The 21,044-nt window shown below is 46.7% G+C and overlaps 1 protein-coding gene across 1 annotated transcript in view; it reads right to left on the minus strand.

Annotated features, from left to right (window-relative positions):
• LOC116991440 (alanyl aminopeptidase, membrane) overlaps positions 1-17,899 on the minus strand; it is a 46,009-nt gene extending 28,110 nt beyond the window's left edge. Inside the window, exons 1-4 of the mRNA XM_033050062.1 lie at positions 17,079-17,899; positions 5,437-5,579; positions 3,516-3,652; positions 599-725 (exon numbers count right to left, since the gene is read on the minus strand). Of these exons, the coding sequence (XP_032905953.1) occupies positions 599-725; positions 3,516-3,652; positions 5,437-5,579; positions 17,079-17,755 (1,084 nt within the window). The 5' untranslated portion in view covers positions 17,756-17,899. The remainder of the gene's footprint in view (positions 1-598; positions 726-3,515; positions 3,653-5,436; positions 5,580-17,078) is intronic.
• Between the last annotated feature and the right edge of the window lie 3,145 nt (positions 17,900-21,044).

Consider the following 21,044-nt stretch of genomic DNA (forward strand, 5'->3'; position numbering starts at 1 on the left):
GAAGATAGCACATTCTGAGCGGTGACCTAAATTGAAATAAGTAATTCATTGTCATCTGATCTCCCCTCCACTCTAACTTTTCCAGCCCTTCCCTTTACCTGTACTTTCTCTACCTTCTTTGTCTGAAATTTTGAAATCTATAATACCTCAACACCTTTTACCTGCATTACACCATAATTAATCAACAGTTCGTTCACTTCAGAAAATGAATGTTACTATCAGTACAAAACTTTGTGTTAATATTCTACACATTTATAGAACAGATCACAGATGGGCAAGTCTTCAACACCATTGTGGGTGGCACTGTGGTGCTGCCTTATAGAGCTTGCAGCGCTAGGTACCTGGGTTCGATCCCGACCACGGGTGCTGTGTGTACGGAGATTGTCCGTTCTCCCCGTGACTGTGTGGGTTTTCTCCGAGATCTTCAGATTCCTCCCACACTCCAAAGACGTACAGATTTGTAGGTTAATTGGCTTGTGATAAGTGTAAATTGTCCCCAGTGTGTGTAGGAGGTGTCTGGGAATCGCTGGGCAGTGCGGACCCGGTGTTTCCATGCTGTATCTCTAAACCAAACTCAAAAACGAAACTAAAATCTTACCTGATTTTGGAAGCGGATAGGCGACTCTGTAATATCGTGCAAAAAATGTGAGGATTGACCCTGTGACATTGAGGGCGTAATTCCCCTGTCCTTCATTAATTGCTTGCTGTCGAGCCCATATGCGGATCTTAAAACAGATCAAATATATTAATGAATCAAGTATTTTGTTTCACACTAAAGTGTTCTGCAACAAAAAAATAGCAGAAAATACAAAACACTGAATGAATACAGGACTGAACGCAACTAAATGTGTGAATCGATAAACTTGGTGAAGAGGGAGTGCAGTGAAGATGACCAAGCTGCTTCTAAGGATGGTGGGGTTTACCATGTGAAGGGGGGAGCAGGAGGACCATGCCTCTCCGCTCTCAGCTTCAGAAGAACGAAAGGAGAAATGACAATATTTTCAGAGGGATCCAAGTAGATGCTTTCTGTAGAATTAAAGAAATGATTCCCTGTGCAGGAGGAGGCTGGAACTAGGGCTCATAATCTCAGGTAAGGGGCAGGTTAATTAGGACTGAAATATGGAGAAAGGTGAACCTTTGAAATGCCCTGTCCTGTCTGGAGGAAGGTGTAGGAGTCTGAAAACAATGACCACCAGGTTCCAGAATAGCTTCTACCCAACAACTACCAACCTCAACTACGAACCTGTACGTAACGGCTGGTAAAGATTACACTAAGGACTATGTGTTTTTTTGCACAAGTATTAGTGGTCATTCATGTATTGATTTCTTCATTATTTGTGTGCATTGCGATTACGGGTCAGTTATGTTGCTGCAAATAATATTATTGTTCTGTTGTTGTTACATATGACAAGTATAAACTCCTGACACTGGACTTGGAGACTCGGGGAACTCAGATGCTGATTGGGTTCAAAGGTACCTGGACGTGGATTTTAAGGAACCGGGGGATAAGGAGGAGGTTGTAGGAAAACAATGCAATGACTGATGAGCCAAGATGTTGAAAGCAAAGGACCCAGGGCAGGGTGGCCCATTCCTGCGCTGTCTCAGTAGAGTCTATTGATTCAGAATGAACATAAGACGATGTAATGGCAGATAACTCTCCCCGAGTTCAGAAAATGGACAATAGACCATTAGAAAAACCAAAACCAAAGAACAATCAGTCTACAGTGCTTGCAAACCTGTTAAAATAAAAACTAGTATGAATTTACAAAAAGGAGTAGTGGAGATATTAATGAGGTTGAAAGAGGAGAAATGCCCCAGACTGCTGACCTGAATGCCAAGCTGGCGAAGAAAGTGAGTGTAGAGATAGTGCTGGCTCTCAGCTTCCAAGATCCTACAGAGACCAGAACAGTCCCCACAGATTGGAGGGGAACACATGTAACCTCACTATTTAAGAAAGAAGAGAGGGAGAAAACAGGGAATTATAATCCATTCAGCCTGAAATCAGTAGAAGGGAAATTCAAGAATCTATTATTAAAGAAGTGGAAACAAGACGCATAGAAAATGATAATATTGTCGGAGTCAACATGGACACGTGAAAGAGAAATCATGTTTGACAAATACAAAATGGATAAAGGGGAAAGCAATAGTTATCAAGTAATTCAGCACAGAACCAGGCTCTTTGGCCATCCCCAACGGAATCCCACCACTAGCAAAATTTACCCATCTTCACCCCTTTCCACTTTCCACAGAGACCGTTCCCATCCACAACTCCCTGGGTAACTCGTCCCTTCCCACCCAAACCAGCCCTCCCCAGGTACTTTCCCCTGCAACCGCAGGAGATGCAACACCTGTCCCTATACCCCCTCACTCAACTCCATCCAAGGATTTCAGGAGGGGCAGAGGTTCACTTGAACCTCCTCCAACCTCATCTATTGTTCCAGGTGTGGACTCCTACATATCGGCAAGACCAAGCGCAGGCTCAGCAATCGTTCCACTGAAGACCTCCGCTCAGTCTGCCTAAACCTATCCGCTTTCCCAGTTGCTACACACTTTAACTCACCCTCCCATTCCCATGCGGACCTTTCTGTCCTGGGACTCCTCCACTGTCAGAGTGAGCCCCAGCGGAACAGCACCTCATATTTCGCTTGGACAGCTCACTCCCCAGCGGTATAAATGTTGACTTCTTTAACTTCAATTACCCCTTGCTTTCCCTCTCTCCATCCCTACCTCTTCCTAGATCTCCAACCAGTCTGACTGTTCCCTTAATTAAATCTCATCTCTGTATGCTTCGTTGTCAACTTCTCCTAGCTAACAACGATCTATTCTCCACTTTCCTTGTTCTTCATCCCCTCTGATGTCTCGTTCTCACACCTTACATGTCCTTATCTCTGGGTCTTCCTCTCCCCTGACTCTCAGTCTGAAGAAGGGTCTCGACCTGAAACGTCACCCTTTCCTTCTATCCAGCAGTGCTGCCTGCTTCACTAAGTTACTCCTGCATTTTGTGTCTATCTTTGGTGTAAACCAGCATCAGCAATTCCTTCCTACACTCTTCAGCCCACCATGTCCATGCCAACCATTGTATTTATTCCTACTCATCCCATTTACCTTGAGTTGGTCCATAGCCATCTATAGTACTTCTCTATATGCTATATTTATGCAAGAACCTCTGCTTCTACTAACTCGGACAGTATATTCCACCCAGATTCCAGCCACACTCAGTGTGGGAACAAAGGTCAAAGATGACAGGGAATTAGCAGAATAGTCTAAAACTGGAGAGTATCGCTTTAGTGTGGAGGGTAACAATTCTGACAAGCAATTCTGCTTGACGAGAGAGTGGTTGTAATCTAGAATGTACTGCCCAAGGAGATGGACGCAGAGATTCTCGCAATATTTATAAAGTTTCCAGACAAACTCCTGTATTGTCGAAGCATAAGGGCTGTCAACTAATGGCCCTGTGGGACCAATCCACTGCCTTGAGAAGGAGCAGCATGGTTAACTAAAAACTGATCTCTTACCAAAGGTTTATCTGTCGTTTGCTCAATATAACCAAAATCACAAACAATAAAAGCAAGGAGATATGTGGACATCTTGGGAGTTGTTTCAAAGGTGGTGTTGATCCAGGTGACATTTTTAATAATCAACGTTTTATTCGCTGCAGAGAAAGAGGAACAATTGTGTGCACAAATTCTGAGAGCATTTCAACATTACATAACACACATAGTACATCATTTTCCAATGCCAGTGGGCAGTTGGATGCCCGCACCCATCATTAGACACACGGGATGTGAAAGATCCTTCAAACAACATCTAGAAGTTCTCTTTGTGGTGGAGGGGTTAGAAGTGGGAATATTAATCAGCTGATTACTAAATGAGACACAACGTGCTGGAGTTTTACACCAATTATTTAATACCGCATCTGCTTATTAGGTGCGGCAAGTAATTAGAGAAGCTCGCATATTCATATTTATTGCTCGGGATAATGAAATCAAACGTAGGGAGTGTAGCTTCACTTATATAGTGCCGTGTTGAGACCCCAGCTGCACGGTGTTGATCTCTTTATTCCTAAAATAATTTAAATTCTTTGGAAACAGTTGAGTGAAGATTGGCTAGACTAGTATCTGGGATGGCTGGATTCCATAGTGGACCAGCCAGGCTTGGACCAGTTTGAGCCCAGACCTGCCGGAGGCAATCTGATTTAAACATGCAAGATCTTGAGGATTTGCTGTTTCTTCTTGAGAAACAATCTAGAACCAGGGGCCACCCATTTAAAACTGAGAAGAGACTAAATTTGAGAGGACACAAAGTGCTGAAGTAATTCTGCGGGTCAAGGGAGCATCTCTGGAGAACATGGATAGGTGACGTTTTGGGTCGAGATCCTTCTTCAGACTCTCTCTAAAATTTGAGGGGGTTGTGAGTCATTGAAACTCTCTTCCCCCAAGAGTGGCGAAGCAGAGTGTGGGACTGGGTTGAGGTACCGGCAGACAGACAGCGGATGATAGTCTTTCTGCTGCGGGGAGGGGCGGGGACGCGGAGTGGGGGTTACAGTCTACACCCGGAGATAGACACAAAATGCTGGAGTAACTCAGCGGGTCAGGCAGCATCTTTGGAGAGAAGGAATAGGTGATGTTTCGGAGGACTTAGAAGTCTCTCCTGACCCCCTCAGTCTGAGGAAAGGTCTCCACCCGAAACGTCACACGTTCCTTCTCTCCCGCTGAGTTACTCCAGCATTTAGTGTCTATCTTTACTGGGTCAACGTGTTGGCTTTTTGAAGACTTTTTGAGGGATGCACGGGCCAGAGTGTGGTCCCTGTGGAAAGCAGGATGGGTTGGGGGGAGATGTGCCAGGTGGTGAGATGGAGGCTGCCACCATCTACGCATCCATCAACCAGCAGGCAATCGTCGGCTGACAAGGAGACTCGAGTCTCCGCAGAAGTCACGGACGAGACTAGGACCGCCCTCCACAGGGAGATCCTTATCTGCCATCGGGGCTGAACGGGAACTCCTGTTTCTCTGGACGACATCTCAGGGGGGGGCTGGACCCGGGTGATATACAAATACTTTTTTCCTCATGTCCGAAGAGGGGTCTTCACCTATTCCTTTTCTCCAGAGATTCTGCCTGACCCGCTGAGTTAATCCAGCATTTTGTGTCCATGTTCAGTGTAAACCAGCATCTACAGTTCCTCCTACTGCTTTTGTTTTCATGGTTGCACTTAGGACTTTACATTTATGGGAGAAGGTTGGGAACTCTGTGTCGATGGGGACGGGGTGAGGGAGACACGGGGGTCCAGCAACCAGCTGGAGCGAGGGGGGATTGGCCTCCTCTCCCGTGGTCTGAGATTGGTCACAGGTCCCTCAACCCTTTATAACAATCATCCCCGCCATCGCACCCCACCCGCTCCCCCACCACCCCTCTGTCGCCTCCTCTGGGATAGATTACCCAAGATGGGCATGTTGGACAATGCCGTGTATTTCGGTTCGTGGAACAGGCTGATGGTGAACGTGGCCTTCATCGCTGGCTCGTCGAAGCAGGGGAAGGCTTTCCTGGCGTCGGTCGGCTGCATCTGGGTGGTGGCGATGATCCTGCGGACAAACAGAGGCATATTGGTCGTCAGACGGGCAGACACTTCACTTCCCTCAGGATCACTGTCATTCCTCTCAGCTGCTCCAAGGCCGCTGATGGAGCTGCCCCAACCGTCGACTTTGCCTCAACAGACCCTCCTGCGAACCAGACAAACCTACCCACCAAACATCCACACCACAGCTCCAAGCACGTTCTTCAATGAGGAGATGCGACACGACTACCTGTTGTAGATGGTGGCGTTTGCAGCAGGGCCTGGCGAAGCAATGGCCTGGCGTGCTTGAATTCGACAAATACAGCACCTCATGCTTCCCCACCTCAGCCCCTGGGCCGGGCATCTGTCCCACCAGCAGGACCGACCCACCAGAGCCGGAGGGAATGGTTCTGGGGTTCCTCAACATTGCCTCAGGCCCCAGGAATTAGGTCAAAGTCAGGCCAGGATTACCAGCCACATACTTCCCTCAGGTGACAAAACTCACTCCTCCATGTTGAGCAGAACTGGGGAGTAGCACTGAGGAGCGGCCTCTGGGTGGGGACTTCAATGCCCATCACTGGGCTGGGTCTGTAGCACCACTGACCGAGCTGGCCAAGTCCTGAAGACAGAGCTGGCAGACTGAGTTTGGCATGGAGTGAGCAACCAACGCCAAACCTATCGCCAAATAGACCAACGCCAAATGTAAAACCCATCTGGCTTTCCTCCCATCTCCTGCCAGAGGTAAATGTGTCAATGAAGATGATGGGTGAGTGACCTCGACAAGGTCCAGTCCCCAGTGTGAGAACCATCTATGAGGTGTTACAACAGGTAGAATGTGTGAAACTGAAGCAGAAATATGTTTTGGGGCCAATGTGCTGGGCATACCATCAGGAAAACGGGCTCATTTTGGACCTCAGCACCACTTTCCTGCACTACCTCTGTATCCCTCAACTCCCTTCATATCCAAAGGGACATTGATGTCTGCACTGAATATATTCAGGTACTGAGCCTCCACAGCCCTCAATGAACAGTTATAGAGACTCACTACCCTCTGGGTGAAGAACTCTACACATCCTGGTCATTAATATCTGACCATTTGTTCTGACGCGGTAACCTTTTGTTCTGGACACCACAGCCCAAAGAAACATTGTCTGTACATCTACCTTGTGCAGCCCTGGAATATCTTCATACATTTCAGAGATATATCACCTCTTATTCCTCCAAAATCAAGAGCATTGACTCAATCTGCTTCATCTCATCCTGACGGAACAATCCTCCTGAACAAAAATAAAGCACAAAGTGCTAGAGTACGTCAGCAGAGCATCCCTGGAGAACATCGATACCTTGGGTCAGGACCAGTCTTTGGATTCCCCCTGAACACAATCTAGTTCATCTTCATCATACTTCCTCTATTGCAAGCACATTCTTCGTCATGTAGAAGATCAGATCTGGACCCAATATTTCAGCTGCACTCTCACTGGGAAACTTTAATATATCTTTATTTTTGTAATCAATCCTACCTGTGACAAATGCCTTCATAATTGCTTGCTGAATAATGTTAATGTCCAGTGATTCTGGTCCCTCTGAGTTAATCCAGCATTTTGTGTCCATGTTCAGTGTAAACCAGCATCTACAGTTCCTCCTACTGCTTTTGTTTTCATGGTTGCACTTAGGACTTTACATTTATGGGAGAAGGTTGGGAACTCTGTGTCGATGGGGACGGGGTGAGGGAGACACGGGGGTCCAGCAACCAGGTCCCTCTAACACCATCCCCTTTCAAACTCCCATTGTTTACCCCCTTTTTTTCTTTCCTTGCCACTGAAAACAATTTACACTAGGTGGAGATATTGACCAAAACCAATCAGGAAGAGATGTTGAATATCACAAGCCATCCAAGTTTGGGTGGGGTCTTCAGTTTGCACAATCCAAGTGCCCAGTCAGCCTACGCAGTTTTGGGGACAGAGCCTTCTCCAGGGCAGCTCCCAGGCTCTGGAACTCCCTCCCCCAACTGATCCGCAATTCCGTGTCCCTCACCATCTTCCAGTCCCGCCTCAAGACCCATCTCTTCACCTCTGCCTATCCTTAGCCCCACGTCCCCGTCCCTTTTCATCTGTGCATTAATTGCCTCATACTGTGTTTTTTATTGAATTCTGTCTTTACTTTGTGTACTAGTCATGTCTCTACTATTTATTTCATTCCCCTTACATGTTTTTCCTCTACATGCTCAATTTTTGTAAGGTGTCCTTGAGACTCTTGAAAGGCGCCCATAAATAAAATTTATTATTATTATTATTACCCTTAATAACTGATTCCAGCATCTTCCCTACTCGTGACATTGGGCAGGTCCAGGTTTGGCATGCAACAGGCAGCAGCGGCAGTGTGAGCCACAGCATTGCTTTCCATCCGCCCTGCTCTGCCCCTTTGCCTGGCCTGTCTATTTGCAAACTATTTGCTCCCCCATTATTGGTGAAGACATATCTGGTTCCGGAACACAATGTTCTATCTTGGAAAGGTGGTAGTTAGTTCTGGTGTTGCAATGCTGCTTTACTGGTTTGGCACACACTATCATGGTTTTGCAAAATGCAAATGTATTCAAATCCACAGTCCTTTTGCTGCATTCGAACAGTGAAATATCAAATGTCTTAACTTTCATTTCATCACCTTTCAGCACACCTTTCACATTCTGAACTGTTCTTTCCGTCAGACCATTTGAGTAATTCACAGAGCTGGGCATATCTGGTTCGCTCAAGTAGACCAAACTCTGCCCAAGCAGTTTACCTTCTCCATAGCAAGCAGTTCTGGACGATCACATTTAGCTAAGATTATTCTCAGCTTTTGGATTTTTGTTTGAGATGCTTTGGCATGATTGTGTGTGCCAAACCACTATTCCCAAGAAGTGCCTCCATCCACTTTTACTGACTGCAATCAGGGTCATTTCCCCAAAGCTCTCATGCAACCTCAACAAAAGTTTGTTCAGTCAGGGCCAGAGACCGTGATGCGCTCAAGATTAGTGACATTCTTTGTTGTGTCTTCCAAGTGACTGGGGTCTATCCTTGGCACTGCCTTCTGGCAGCTTGCTTATCATGCAATACACCTGGTATCTTTCAGAATAACTGCTCTTCCTTCCAGTGGAACAACAACGGAAGCACATAGAAACATAGAAACTAGGTACAGGAGCGGGCCATTTGGTACTTTGAGCCTGCACCGCCATTCAATATGATCATGGCTGATCATCCAACTCAGTATCCTGTACCTGCCTTCTCTCCATACCCCCTGATCCCTCTAGCCACAAGGGCCACATCTAATGCCCTCGTAAATATAGCCAAAGAACTGGCCTCAACTACCTTCTGTGGCAGAGAATTCCACAGATTCACCACTCTGTGTGAAAAATGTTTTTCTCGTCTCGGTCCTAAGAGACTTTCCCCTTATCCTTAAGGTATTCAGGTATTCTACTCATACCCTTCTTGTAGCAATCTTGCAACATGTTGACACTTTCTGATCCATGCTGGATGTGGTTGTACACCTACAAGAGGATCACGTGACAAGAAGCAATCTGTTGGGTTGTGATAGAGGTACTGTCCGTGATCTCCGGTGAGGAACACACTCACTGGCAACTGGTGCATCATGGAGCAGTCAGCTTTTCATAGCACATCCACACTCTGACTGCACTCTCTGCTCTGCTATCCTAGATAGTCCACTAGATTAACCAAAAATATAGATGTTTGTGGTCAGTATCCCACAGTACAGGCCATGTGGAATGATGCCTTCACAGCTGTTTTCTTGAGCTAGTTGTGGATATCATTGCTTTGCTTTAGGGAAATTCCTTGATGAAGTGCTAGTGGGTCACCCATCCAGGTTAGGTGACATAACACACAAGGTAAGCCCTCTCAGAATTGCAGTCAGGATGTTGTTGGATTCTGCACTGGAATGAGCTTGTGTAAAGTCAGCAGCGCCTGCTTGAGCCAGCTCCTTCATCTAACTCCACATTGTCTTGTAATTCAACAACTCATGTAGAAGTTTTAATACAGCCTTTATCAGTAGAGGAAGTGGCCACAGTAATTGAAGAGTGCTAAATAGACCTTGAACAAGTTGCTTAGATTAAACGTGACAGACACTTGCAGCCTTCGCCTCAATCTGCTGATCCTGCTCCATCGATTTAATGGACATTAGGCAATTTCTGAGGGAGCAAAGGATTCAATTATGTTTTTGCTCAGAGATCATGGAACCTCCCCCTCTGGATTCTCCTTCTGCTCCTGCTCCCCAGAGTCCAAGGTAAGAACTACTCAGCCCCCAACACATGACAAGACCTTGTCCTCTGGAATGAAAGTCTGCTGTGTGGGTGCATCCACGAAGAGGATTTATCATTCAGTGTGTAAGAAGGAACTGCAGACGTTTACACTGAAGAAAGACGCAAAATGCTGGAGTAACTCTGCGGGTCAGGCAGCAATGTTTCAGGTTGAGAGCCTGCCTCTGGACTCAAGTGTAGAGGGGTGAGAGTCCTACAGAGAGGTGTTAGGTGGAACCAGAATTTGGGGGGGGGGGGGGTTACTGTCAGCACAAGCAAAGGGACTGTCGGCTAGACAAGCGGAATATGAAGTGTTCTTCTAGTTTGTGTACAAACTGAAGGTGCCCTAACCAGCGTTTCCCGCTTCTTCGGGTACAATGCCTACCGCAAATCTGCTCCAACGTGACTGATCAAATGAAACTCTTTACATTAATTACACCGGCTGAATTAACTATAACGTGATTTCGATCGGGAATCACAAACATTTCTTTGGAAATTGACGAACAGAAAAAGGAAAGCTGCCTTGGGGAAAAAAGGAGCTGTCTCGGGAAAATAAACAGTTTCCAACACCCCCCCCCCCCCCCCCCCCCCCCCCCCCCTGCAGTAATTAGTACTTGTCTTAAGAACCGCTGGTCTGTCACCGCGGGTGGTCATGGAAATTGACCAGAATCGCGTCTATTGACACTTGCGCAATAATACTCTATGAAACAAAGTAACACGCATCCTCTTGTAACAAAAAAAACGAATACTGTAACTATTAAAAACACCTTTATATGTGAAATACCTGCTAACTTTGCTTCAGCCGTCAACCCTCCTATCCCATTGACACAACTGTTTTTTTGTTACTGCGTTTTTCTTTCACGCGGTTTCTTAGGAATGCAACTATCGCGTTATGGCAGAATTACCTCTTCCCCAAGATCCACAAACATTACTGTCCAGGTGGACCCATTGTTTCTGTCTGGTGTTGCCCCACCCAACTTCTCTCTTCATTCTATTTTTATGATTAAGTTTATTGGCCAAGTTCACATATTTGCCTTGATGCTCTGCCCGCAAGTGACATGGCATACAGTGACAGTTAGAGATGACACATAAACCATTAACATTAATACTAAAACATTATTGATTAAACATGTGAATTAAATAAAATACTAGAGCAAAAGGAGGCTACAGATTTTTGGTCATTGAGTAGAGCTACTACTCGTGGGAAAAAAAGCTGTTTTTATGTCTGGCTGTGTTGGCTTTGACAGTCCGGAGTCGCCTTCCAGAGGGAAGTGATTCAAAGAGTTTGTGGCCAGGGTGAGAGGGGTCAGAGATGATCTTACCCGCTCGCTTCCTGGCCCTTGCAGTGTACAGTTTGTCAATAGACAGAAGGTTGCATTGGTGGCTGAGCCAAACCAGACCATAATGGAGAAGGTGAGGACAGACTCTACGATGGCCGTATAGAATTGGACCATCATTGCCTGTGGCAGATTGTGCTTCCTCAGCTGCCGCAGGAAGTACATCTTCTATTGTGCCTTCTTGACTGTGGAGTCGATGGTGGTCCCTCATTTAAGGTCCTTGGAGATGATGGTTCCCAGGAACTTAAATGACTCCACAGATGATGTGACTGTGGCATTGTTGATGGTGAGTGGGGGGGGGGGGGGGGGGGGGGGGGGGGGGGGGGGGGGAGCTCTCCTAAAGTCTACACTCAATTCCACTGTCTTAAGAGCATTGAGCTCCATGAGCATCTTCCAACTGCAGGTATCCCACTTCCCATGTTGCTTTCCTAATTCACCCAGGGTTGTTTACCTTCTGTTCTTCTTTCCAACCCCCTCCCCCACTTCACTACCAAGACTCATCACCCTCCCCCAACAGATTCCATCTGCCCATCAACCTCATACCTATCTGCATCGGCTCCTCCCTTATTTCACTGTTGCTATCACCTTCCCTAGCCTCCATCTCTTCTCCCCCCCTCTCATCTTGATGCAGTTCTAATCGCCTAATCTATCTCCCTTTATCTGTTTTCACCTATCACCTACCAACTCACCTCACTCCTCCCTCTCACTTCCATCCACTGGCCACCTCCCTCTACACTCTCAGTCATAATGCAGGGACTCGACCAAAATGTCAACCATCCTCAGCCACCACAGATGCTACCTGACCCACTGAGTTCCTCCAGCAGTTTGGGGTTTTTTTTGTCGTCAGAAGAGGGAGATTTGCTTCACTTTTAAGACTTCACACGTGATCTTCAAACACTCCCAGTACCTGTTCCCTTGTCCGCTGTTGGTATGAGGAAGCTGGTTCACTCAGAGTTTGATTGTTCCATTCCATCCACAACATTTGAAGTCCCAGCCATGAATTACTGCCCATCTTTCATCATGTACTCATGTTCCAAAACGTTCACTCCCGTATCCAAATCAGCCGCCACCCTGACTTGGAAATTTATCAACATTCTTTACCTTTCCCAGGTCCAAAATCTGGAACTCCCACCCAGCAAAATTGTGTGAGTGCATTGTTCCAGCTGCACTGCAGTAGCTCAAGAAATGGTTCACTGCCATGTACCCAAGTGCAACTGTGGTGGACACTTCCTCCCTCTTACAATCTTAGTCTATCACACAAAGTCTGCAGAGTCACTGAAGCAGAAACATCTCCACAAAGGCTTGCCATGTTTTGCTTGCCAATTGTGCTTCCAGTTTGCCAGGGTGACATCTGTTCATGTTCTATTTATTGGCTTGTTTCCAATTAATTATTCTTATCTTGAATTGCCTTAATTCTTTATTGTGGTATTCTAAATCTTATGACGCATTTCACAGATAGTCAGACAGCACAGAAACAGGCACCGGCCCTATTTGTCTATGCTGACCAAGATGCCCCATCTATACTAGTCCCACCTGCCTGCATTTGGTCCATATCCCTCTAAACCTTTTCTATCCATGTATAACCATATAACAATTACAGCACGGAAACAGGCCATCTCGGCCCTTCTAGTCCGTGCCAAACACGTATTCTCCCCTAGTCCCATCTACCTGCACTCAGACCATAACCCTCCATTCCTTTCCCGTCCATACAACTATCCAATTTATTTTAAATGATAAAATTGAATCTGCCTCCACCACCTTCACTGGAAGCTCATTCCACACAGCTACCACTCTCTGAGTAAAGAAGTTCCCCCTCATGTTTCCCCTAAACTTCTGTCCCTTAATTCTCAAGTCATGTCCTCTTGTTTGAATCTTCCCTACTCTCAGTGGGGAAAGCTTATCCACGTCAACTCTGTCTATCCCTCTCATCATTTTAAAGACCTCTATCAAGTCCCCCCTTAACCTTCTGCTCTCCAAAGAATAAAGACCTAACTTAATAAATGTATCTAACCAAATGTATTTTAAATATTGTTATAGTATCTGCCTCAACTACCTCCACTGGCACCTCGTTCCATAGACCCTATGTGAAACAGTTGCCAATCAGCTTTCTATTAAATCTTGGTCATCTCACCTTAAACCTACATCCTATCGTTCTTGATTCTCCTACTCAGTGCATTCTCTCTATCTATTCCCCCCATTATCTTACACCTCTATAAGGTCACTCCTCAACCTCCTGCATTCCAAGGGATAAAGTTCTAACTTGCCCAACCTCTCGCTAAAGACCTGGCAACATCCTCATAAATCTTCTTCACACTCTTTCCAGCTTAATGACATCCTTCCTTTAGCAGGGTGACCAAAGCTGAACACCATACTCCAAATGCAGCCTCACCAACATTGGCGTATTTCTCAGTCCAAGTTCACAAATGCCAACTTCCTTGTCTGGCCAAACATGTACTGATGAAGGAGACTTTCCTGAATACCTTTGAGGGTGTCTATAAATAGATAACTAATGTCTTTGATCATCATCTTAGTCATTTCAACTAGTTTATCTAGTTCTTAATCTGTCCTCTAGCTTGGTTTGGACGGAATTGTATTGAGCACTCCACCCTATATATTCATGAAAAAGTGGTGGTGTGCCACATCAGTGCTTGTGTGAAGGTACACCCACTGTGCTTTTGTGCATGTTCTGAGAGAACTTACTGTCTCGGTCTGCGTGGGCCAAGAGATGATCTACTTTCCACCTTCCAGTGCCTCTCCCATCACCTTCCCCCTCACACCATCTTCCCAACTTCTGTCCCACACTTGACCTCTCTTCCCAACTCCCCACACCCCTGCACTGAGACTTGCAAGCCAAAAACTGGGACTACAAGCCATGTCATACATTAATTTAACTAAAAACAAATTTCTCACCAGAAAACTCTCACCAAGAATATACCACATTAGAGAACCAAAACTAACATATTATTTTGTTACTGCTTGTTCCTATAACTGTGGGTTAACTGGTGTTGCCATTTCCAAATTACATCATTTAAAATATATTATGTTTTTCTTCCTGTAAAGGAAGATAAATCACAACTCTACACACAAAAAGTTTGAGGTCATCCAAAACAGTCCTTGATAACTTGCACCACTTGCACTGAAACCCAGTTCACCAATATTCCAATATCAAAATTCCCACCCTTTCCTTTTACATTTTATTTCTTGCTATTCCCATAATCTTCACCAAACCTATTGCCCCAATGATCATGCTGCTTCCCCCTGTGGTCACTTGTACATCCCTAAATTTAACTCAACAAAAAACAGCATTGTTTCAAAATGTCTTTCTGATTCTTTCTTAATCAGATCATCTTTCCATTGTCACACTTTGTCTGTTTCTGTGAAATTCCTGTGGATAATCTGGTGTAACAGGTGCTGTATGATACTGGGTGATGTTGGCATTGTGATGTGCTTGATTGTGCATTGGGTCCAGAATTAAATGTCAAATTTTGTTGGCAGCAACATTGTTCACAGTTAATGTTGTGCAAATTGGGCTTATAATTCAGTGGAATGCAAATACAAACCTAAATGCGTAATCCAAATGCCATGCTTAAACTGCACTGGTCGAGTCAGCTTGACGAAACAATGATCTCACCATCAGGCTCCCCACTGATACTCATCGAATGGCTTAAATTCGCAGGTTTTGCACGATATACAGGAATTACACAAGCCTCAGGAAGTTCAGGCAGGTAAAAACTGGTCCAATTACTCTGCCAATGGTGACTATTTTTGTCAACCTTACTGGCATTGAAACTTGGAACTACCTAATCCAACATGCCACTCACAGTTACACCCATAGTTGCGGCATAAGATTTGTTTATCTCAATGTAATTAGTTTGATCTCAAAGTAATTTTGCTCCTCACTCACTAAGGATTTTGTACCCAAGAGAAACTTTTTAGAAAAGCGAGAACTTGTCACTTTTAGGACTTAGGAATCAAGTGTAATGTAAATAGAAAAACAAGTGATGTCTCAGGTTGATTGTTGGTGGTGAATGTGGAGTAAAAAATATGACATTTATGTCCCATCGGCAGATTAATTAAACAATTAACGAAACATAACAGCTCACTTTGCTTAGTTTAGATCAGCACGAAACAGGCCATTCGGCCCACTGAAGCGATATTCCTGCACATTAACGCTATCCTACACCCGAGAGGGGCAATTTTTACATTTACCAGGCCAATTAACCTACAAACCTGTAGGTTTTTGGAATGTGGGAGTAAAACCTAAGATCTCGGTGTAAAGCCCACGCAGGTCACAAGGGGGACGTACAAACTCCGTACAGACAGCACCCGTAATCGGGATCGAACCCGGGTCCCCGGCGCTGCATTCGCTGTAAGGCAGCAACTCTACCGTTGCGCCACCGTGACTGCTCCTGCGTGTTTATGCTATTCAGTGAGACTATACTGTCCTCTGACCAAGCTCTATCCACCTCACAACCCAAACCACAACACACCCACCCAAACTCTCACCCCACCCATGAGCTATTGACGTGGCCTGGACAAGAACAACAGGAGCAGAAGAGGCATTTCAATAAGATCCTGGCTAACCCAGTCTCAGCCACAACACCACCAAGTACTGACCTCCCCACCATAAATGGGATCCATAGGAGGCACTGCCTCACAACGGCAGCCAGCTTCATCAAAGATCCACCCTGGCCATGCTCCCATTTCACTCCAACCATTGGGAAGAAGGTATAGCAGTCTGAAAGCTGTGACCACCAGTTTGAAGAATAGCATCTTCCCAACAACCATCACTACACAACACTAACCCGAACTATGGACTGATCGTCTTTAGTTGCACTAAAAACTTTAGGCGTTTTTGTGTTGGGGTTATTCAAATATGGATTTGTTGTTAATTATATTATCTATGTGTATTGTATTTACATGCCTGTTATGCTGCTGCAAGTAACATTTTATTGTTTCAAATTCTGTACATGTAACAATTAAACACTTCACTCTTGATTCAAATATATCTGCCTTGAATATAATCCAGGACCGCGCCCCGCAGTTGGCAGGGATAGATAAATGTGAATGCGCATTAGATATTCATTGTTCTCATCCTTGTCCATTGTTCTTTCACAAATTTCTATAATTTGTGTTCAGAAGTTTTTCCGAACAATATCCTCGAAACATCAAAGTGTAGCTCGCGTCCCCTAAACTCCGAGATTCCTCAACCCGATGAAACTCGTTCTCTACATCGTTCTGTTCTCATCAGCTTCCCTTACTAGTTTGGAAATCCAGATGTAATCACCTCTCATCTGTCTACATTCCGGGAATAAATCCTAGTTTGTGGAATTATGGATGTTTGGATCTCGCACTAAAACGCACACACTCCAAATACAAGGTGCCGGCCCCGGGAGCTGGTCACTAAACGCCAGGTGGAGATACAGGGCTTTGAGTAATAATAGTACAACCTCCATCCCATTCTTAATTCATATTTCCCTACACCATGAAAGGTCAATCGGCCCCTTGAGCGGTGCTATAATATCGTGGTATTACCCATAGCATTACCCCACTAACATCACAAATCATTTCCCTCTCTGTAACTTCTGTTCCCGTTCGCCGAATGCCTTCCAGCCGCTTTCCACTGCAGCTAATTACCCGCTATAGACTGGGGAGAGAACCGAAGTCCCCAGGGGGAAGCCCGCTCGGCCACAGGGAGAACATACAAACTCCATACAGACACAAAGCGCAGGCGGGCGGGATGCAAGTACCGCGCCCGCACTGCTTTTCACTTTGCGATCACTTTCCCCGAGTCTCCCCGCCCGGTGGACCCCCTCCCTCCCTCCCTCCCAGACACAGGTCTCGGCTGCAGAAGCCCCCGCGGTGACCCTCGGCCCTTCCCCGGGGAGAGGGTCCGGAAACTGACCTGGTCTGTCCCGTCTCGTCCTTGTACTGACTCCGGTAGAAACCTTTCAGGTCGTCGGCTAGCGGTCCCTCGAACTCGGTGAAGAGACTGTAGTTTTTGCCGGCGGTGAGCGGGGCCGCCAGGAGAATGACCAGGTACTGGGTGTCCTTCTCCAGCCAGTTCCGTTTCACGGTTAGCAGCTTCGCGTCCTGGTCCCACACCCGAGTCAGCGACGGTCCCAGCAGCTTCAGCTGGTTACTGTGCAGCAGGATCATGTCGGTGTCCATCTGACAGTGGAACAGCACCGAGCAGCTGCCGGTGAAGATGTAGCGGAGCGGGGATCCGGCCTCGGGCTCCAGCCGTGGCCACAGGCTGACCTGGTAGTGCAACGGCTGAAGGGAGGTGGGCAGCCGGTACCGCTGCCAGGGCTCGGCGGGCAACGGGGCGCTGGTCCGCAAACCGCTCGGCACGGTGGTCCCCGGACCACCCGGCCCTTCGGTCCCCGGACCAACCGGCCCTTCGGTCCCCGGACCACCCGGCCCTTCGGTCCCCGGGCCGTTCGGTCCCACGGACCCCTCATTCTTATCCTTCTCCTGCGCGTAGACCACGGCCAGTGCTATGATGGTAGCGGCGGCAGCCAGGGCTAACGCCCCCGCCGCCACCGCCAGCGCCTTGCTGATGTAAAAACCTTTGGACATGTCTGCGCCGGGAGCCGACCCGGACCGCCTTTATAGCAGCCGGCCAGGCGGCCGACCTTTGCAACATACGCAGCCACTCGCGGAGTCAGGACGTTTCCACGAGGTGCCGGGAGTCGGCGCAGGGTCTGACAGGCGGACTGAGCTCCCCGGGCAGAAGCGGAGGACACACACCGCCCACCCACCCACCCCCTGCACCAGGCGGATAGTCACCCTCCTGCCCCGTCCTGCACCCACTCCCACCACTCGCCCACAGCGACCCGCGAGTTGCAGTGCCGCGGGTAGAGGGCGTGCAAACTCCACAGAGACAGAAACCCAGACCAGGGTCTCTGGAGCTGTGAGACTGCTGCTCTGTGCCACCCTCCCCGGACACCAGTAACCCCCCTCCCGTACCTCTCTTCCCCCATTCCCATCTTTACCCAGTGCCACTTGGCGCAAAGCTGCGGTGCTTATTTACAAACCCCTCCCTTCACCCCCACAGGCAAATGAACAAGTTATCAAGTTATCCCGCACCCACCATTGACAACCAGGAGGCCATTCAGCCCGTCGATCCCACGCCGGCGTTCAAAGAACAATCCAACTGGTGCCAATACCCAGCACGTTGCCAATCCTACTATTGCAAGTTGGCAAGTCGTTGTTGCTGCTCTGCCAGGACGCGACATTGTTTTTTTTAGTTTGAAGGACTTTATTCCTTGGAGCACGGGAGGCTGAGATTATCTTATAGAGGTCTACAATGGTGGGGATAGATACGGTAGATGCACAGAATCTTTTACGCAGAGCAGGAATCAACATAGAAACATAGAAATTAGGTGCAGGAGTAGGCCATTCGGCCCTTCGAGCCTGCACCGCCATTCAATATGATCATGGCTGATCATCCAACTCAGTATCCCGTACCTGCCTTCTCTCCATACCCTCAGATCCCCTTAGCCACAAGGGCCACATCTAACTCCCTCTTAAATATAGCCAATGAACTGGCCTCGACTACCCTCTGTGGCAGAGAGTTCCAGAGATTCACCACTCTCTGTGTGAAAAAAGTTCTTCTCATCTCGGTTTTAAAGGATTTCCCCCTTATCCTTAAGCTGTGACCCCTTGTCCTGGACTTCCCCAACATCGGGAGCAATCTCCCTGCATCTAGCCTGTCCAACCCCTTAAGAATTTTGTAAGTTTCTATAAGATCCCCTCTCAATCTCCTAAATTCTAGAGAGTATAAACCAAGTCTATCCAGTCTTTCTTCATAAGACAGTCCTGACATCCCAGGAATCAGTCTGGTGAACCTTCTCTGCACTCCCTCTATGGCAATAATGTCCTTCCTCAGATTTGGAGACCAAAACTGTACGCAATACTCCAGGTGTGGTCTCACCAAGACCCTGTACAACTGCAGTAGAACCTCCCTGCTCCTATACTCAAATCATTTTGCTATGAAAGCTAACATACCATTCGCTTTCTTCACTGCCTGCTGCACCTGCATGCCTACTTTCAATGACTGGTGTACCATGACACCCAGGTCTCGCTGCATCTCCCCTTTTCCTAGTCGGCCACCATTTAGATAATAGTCTGCTTTCCTGTTTTTGCCACCAAAATGGATAACCTCACATTTATCCACATTATACTGCATCAGCCAAACATTTGCCCACTCACCCAGCCTATCCAAGTCACCTTGCAGTCTCCTAGCATCCTCCTCACATCTAACACTGCCCCCCAGCTTAGTGTAATCCGCAAACTTGGAGATATTGCCTTCAATTCCCTCATCCAGATCATTAATATATATTGTAAATAGCTGGGGTCCCAGCACTGAGCCTTGCGGTACCCCACTAGTCACTGCCTGCCATTGTGAAAAGGACCCGTTTACTCCTACTCTTTGCTTCCTGTTTGCCAGCCAGTTCTCTATCCACATCAATACTGAACCCCCAATGCCGTGTGCTTTAAGTTTGTATACTAATCTCTTATGTGGGACCTTGTCGAAAGCCTTCTGGAAGTCCAGATACACCACATCCACTGGTTCTCCCCTATCCACGCTACTAGTTACATCCTCGAAGAATTCTATAAGATTCGTCAGACATGATTTACCTTTTGTAAATCCATGCTGACTTTGTCCAATGATTTCACCACTTTCCAAATGTGCTGATATCCCATCTTTAATAACTGACTCTAGCAGTTTCCCCACTACCGATGTTAGACTAACTGGTCTGTAATTCCCCGTTTTCTCTCTCCCTCCCTTCTTAAAAAGTGGGGTTACGTTTGCTACCCGCCAATCCTCAGGAACTACTCCAGAATCTAAAGAGTTTTGAAAGATTATTACTAATGCATCCACTATTTCTGGAGCTACTTCCTTAAGTACTCTGGGATGCAGCCTATCTGGCCCTGGGGATTTATCGGCCTTTAATCCATTCAATTTACCCAACACCACTTCCCGGCTAACCTGGATTTCATTCAATTCCTCCAACTCCTTTGACCCGCAGTCCCCTGCTATTTCCGGAAGATTATTTATGTCTTCCTTAGTGAAGACGGAACCAAAGTAGTTATTCAATTGGTCCGCCATATCCTTGTTCCCCATGATCAACTCACCTGTTTCTGACTGCAAGGGACCTACATTTGTTTTAACTAATCTCTTTCTTTTCACATAGCTATAAAAACTTTTGCAGTCAGTTTTTATGTTCCCTGCCAGTTTTCTTTCATAATCTATTTTTCCTTTCCTAATTAAGCCCTTTGTCCTCCTCTGCTGGTCTCTGAATTTCTCCCAGTCAAGAACCAGAGGACACAGATTTAAGGTGAGAGGGGAAAGATTTAAAAGGAACCTAAGGTACAACTTTTTCACACAGGGGGTGGGTATATGGAATGAGATGCTAGAGGAGGTAGTTGGATAGGTACATTTGGACAGGCATGGATAAAAAGGGGTTAGAGGCTTATGGGCCAAACAAGGGCAGTAGGACATGCAGATTGGGTATCTTGGTCAGAAGTGGGCAAGTTGAGCCGAAGGCCATGTTTCTGTGTTGTATGACTCTGCGACTCTCTGATTCTACATCAGAGGAACTAAATGGATGACCATTTTGTAGAGCACCTCCATGCAGTCGGTACGGCTGACTCTGACCTTGCAGACACATGTCACTGTAATTCTCCCTTCTGGTCCACTGTCCCAATGGCCAGCGGTTAGTGTCTGGCCACATAGCAGCTCTCAGCTCTAAACACCAAATTAATCCATTTTAGGTAACCAGCCTACCCAATCCAGTTTGTCCTGGTGAAAGGACATCCATGTTAACTCGCATGTTCTCCCTCCACAGATGCTATCGGACCT

Source organism: Amblyraja radiata, chromosome 34 (assembly GCF_010909765.2).
Source record: "Amblyraja radiata isolate CabotCenter1 chromosome 34, sAmbRad1.1.pri, whole genome shotgun sequence".
In the NCBI taxonomy this organism is placed as follows: Eukaryota; Metazoa; Chordata; class Chondrichthyes; order Rajiformes; family Rajidae; genus Amblyraja; species Amblyraja radiata.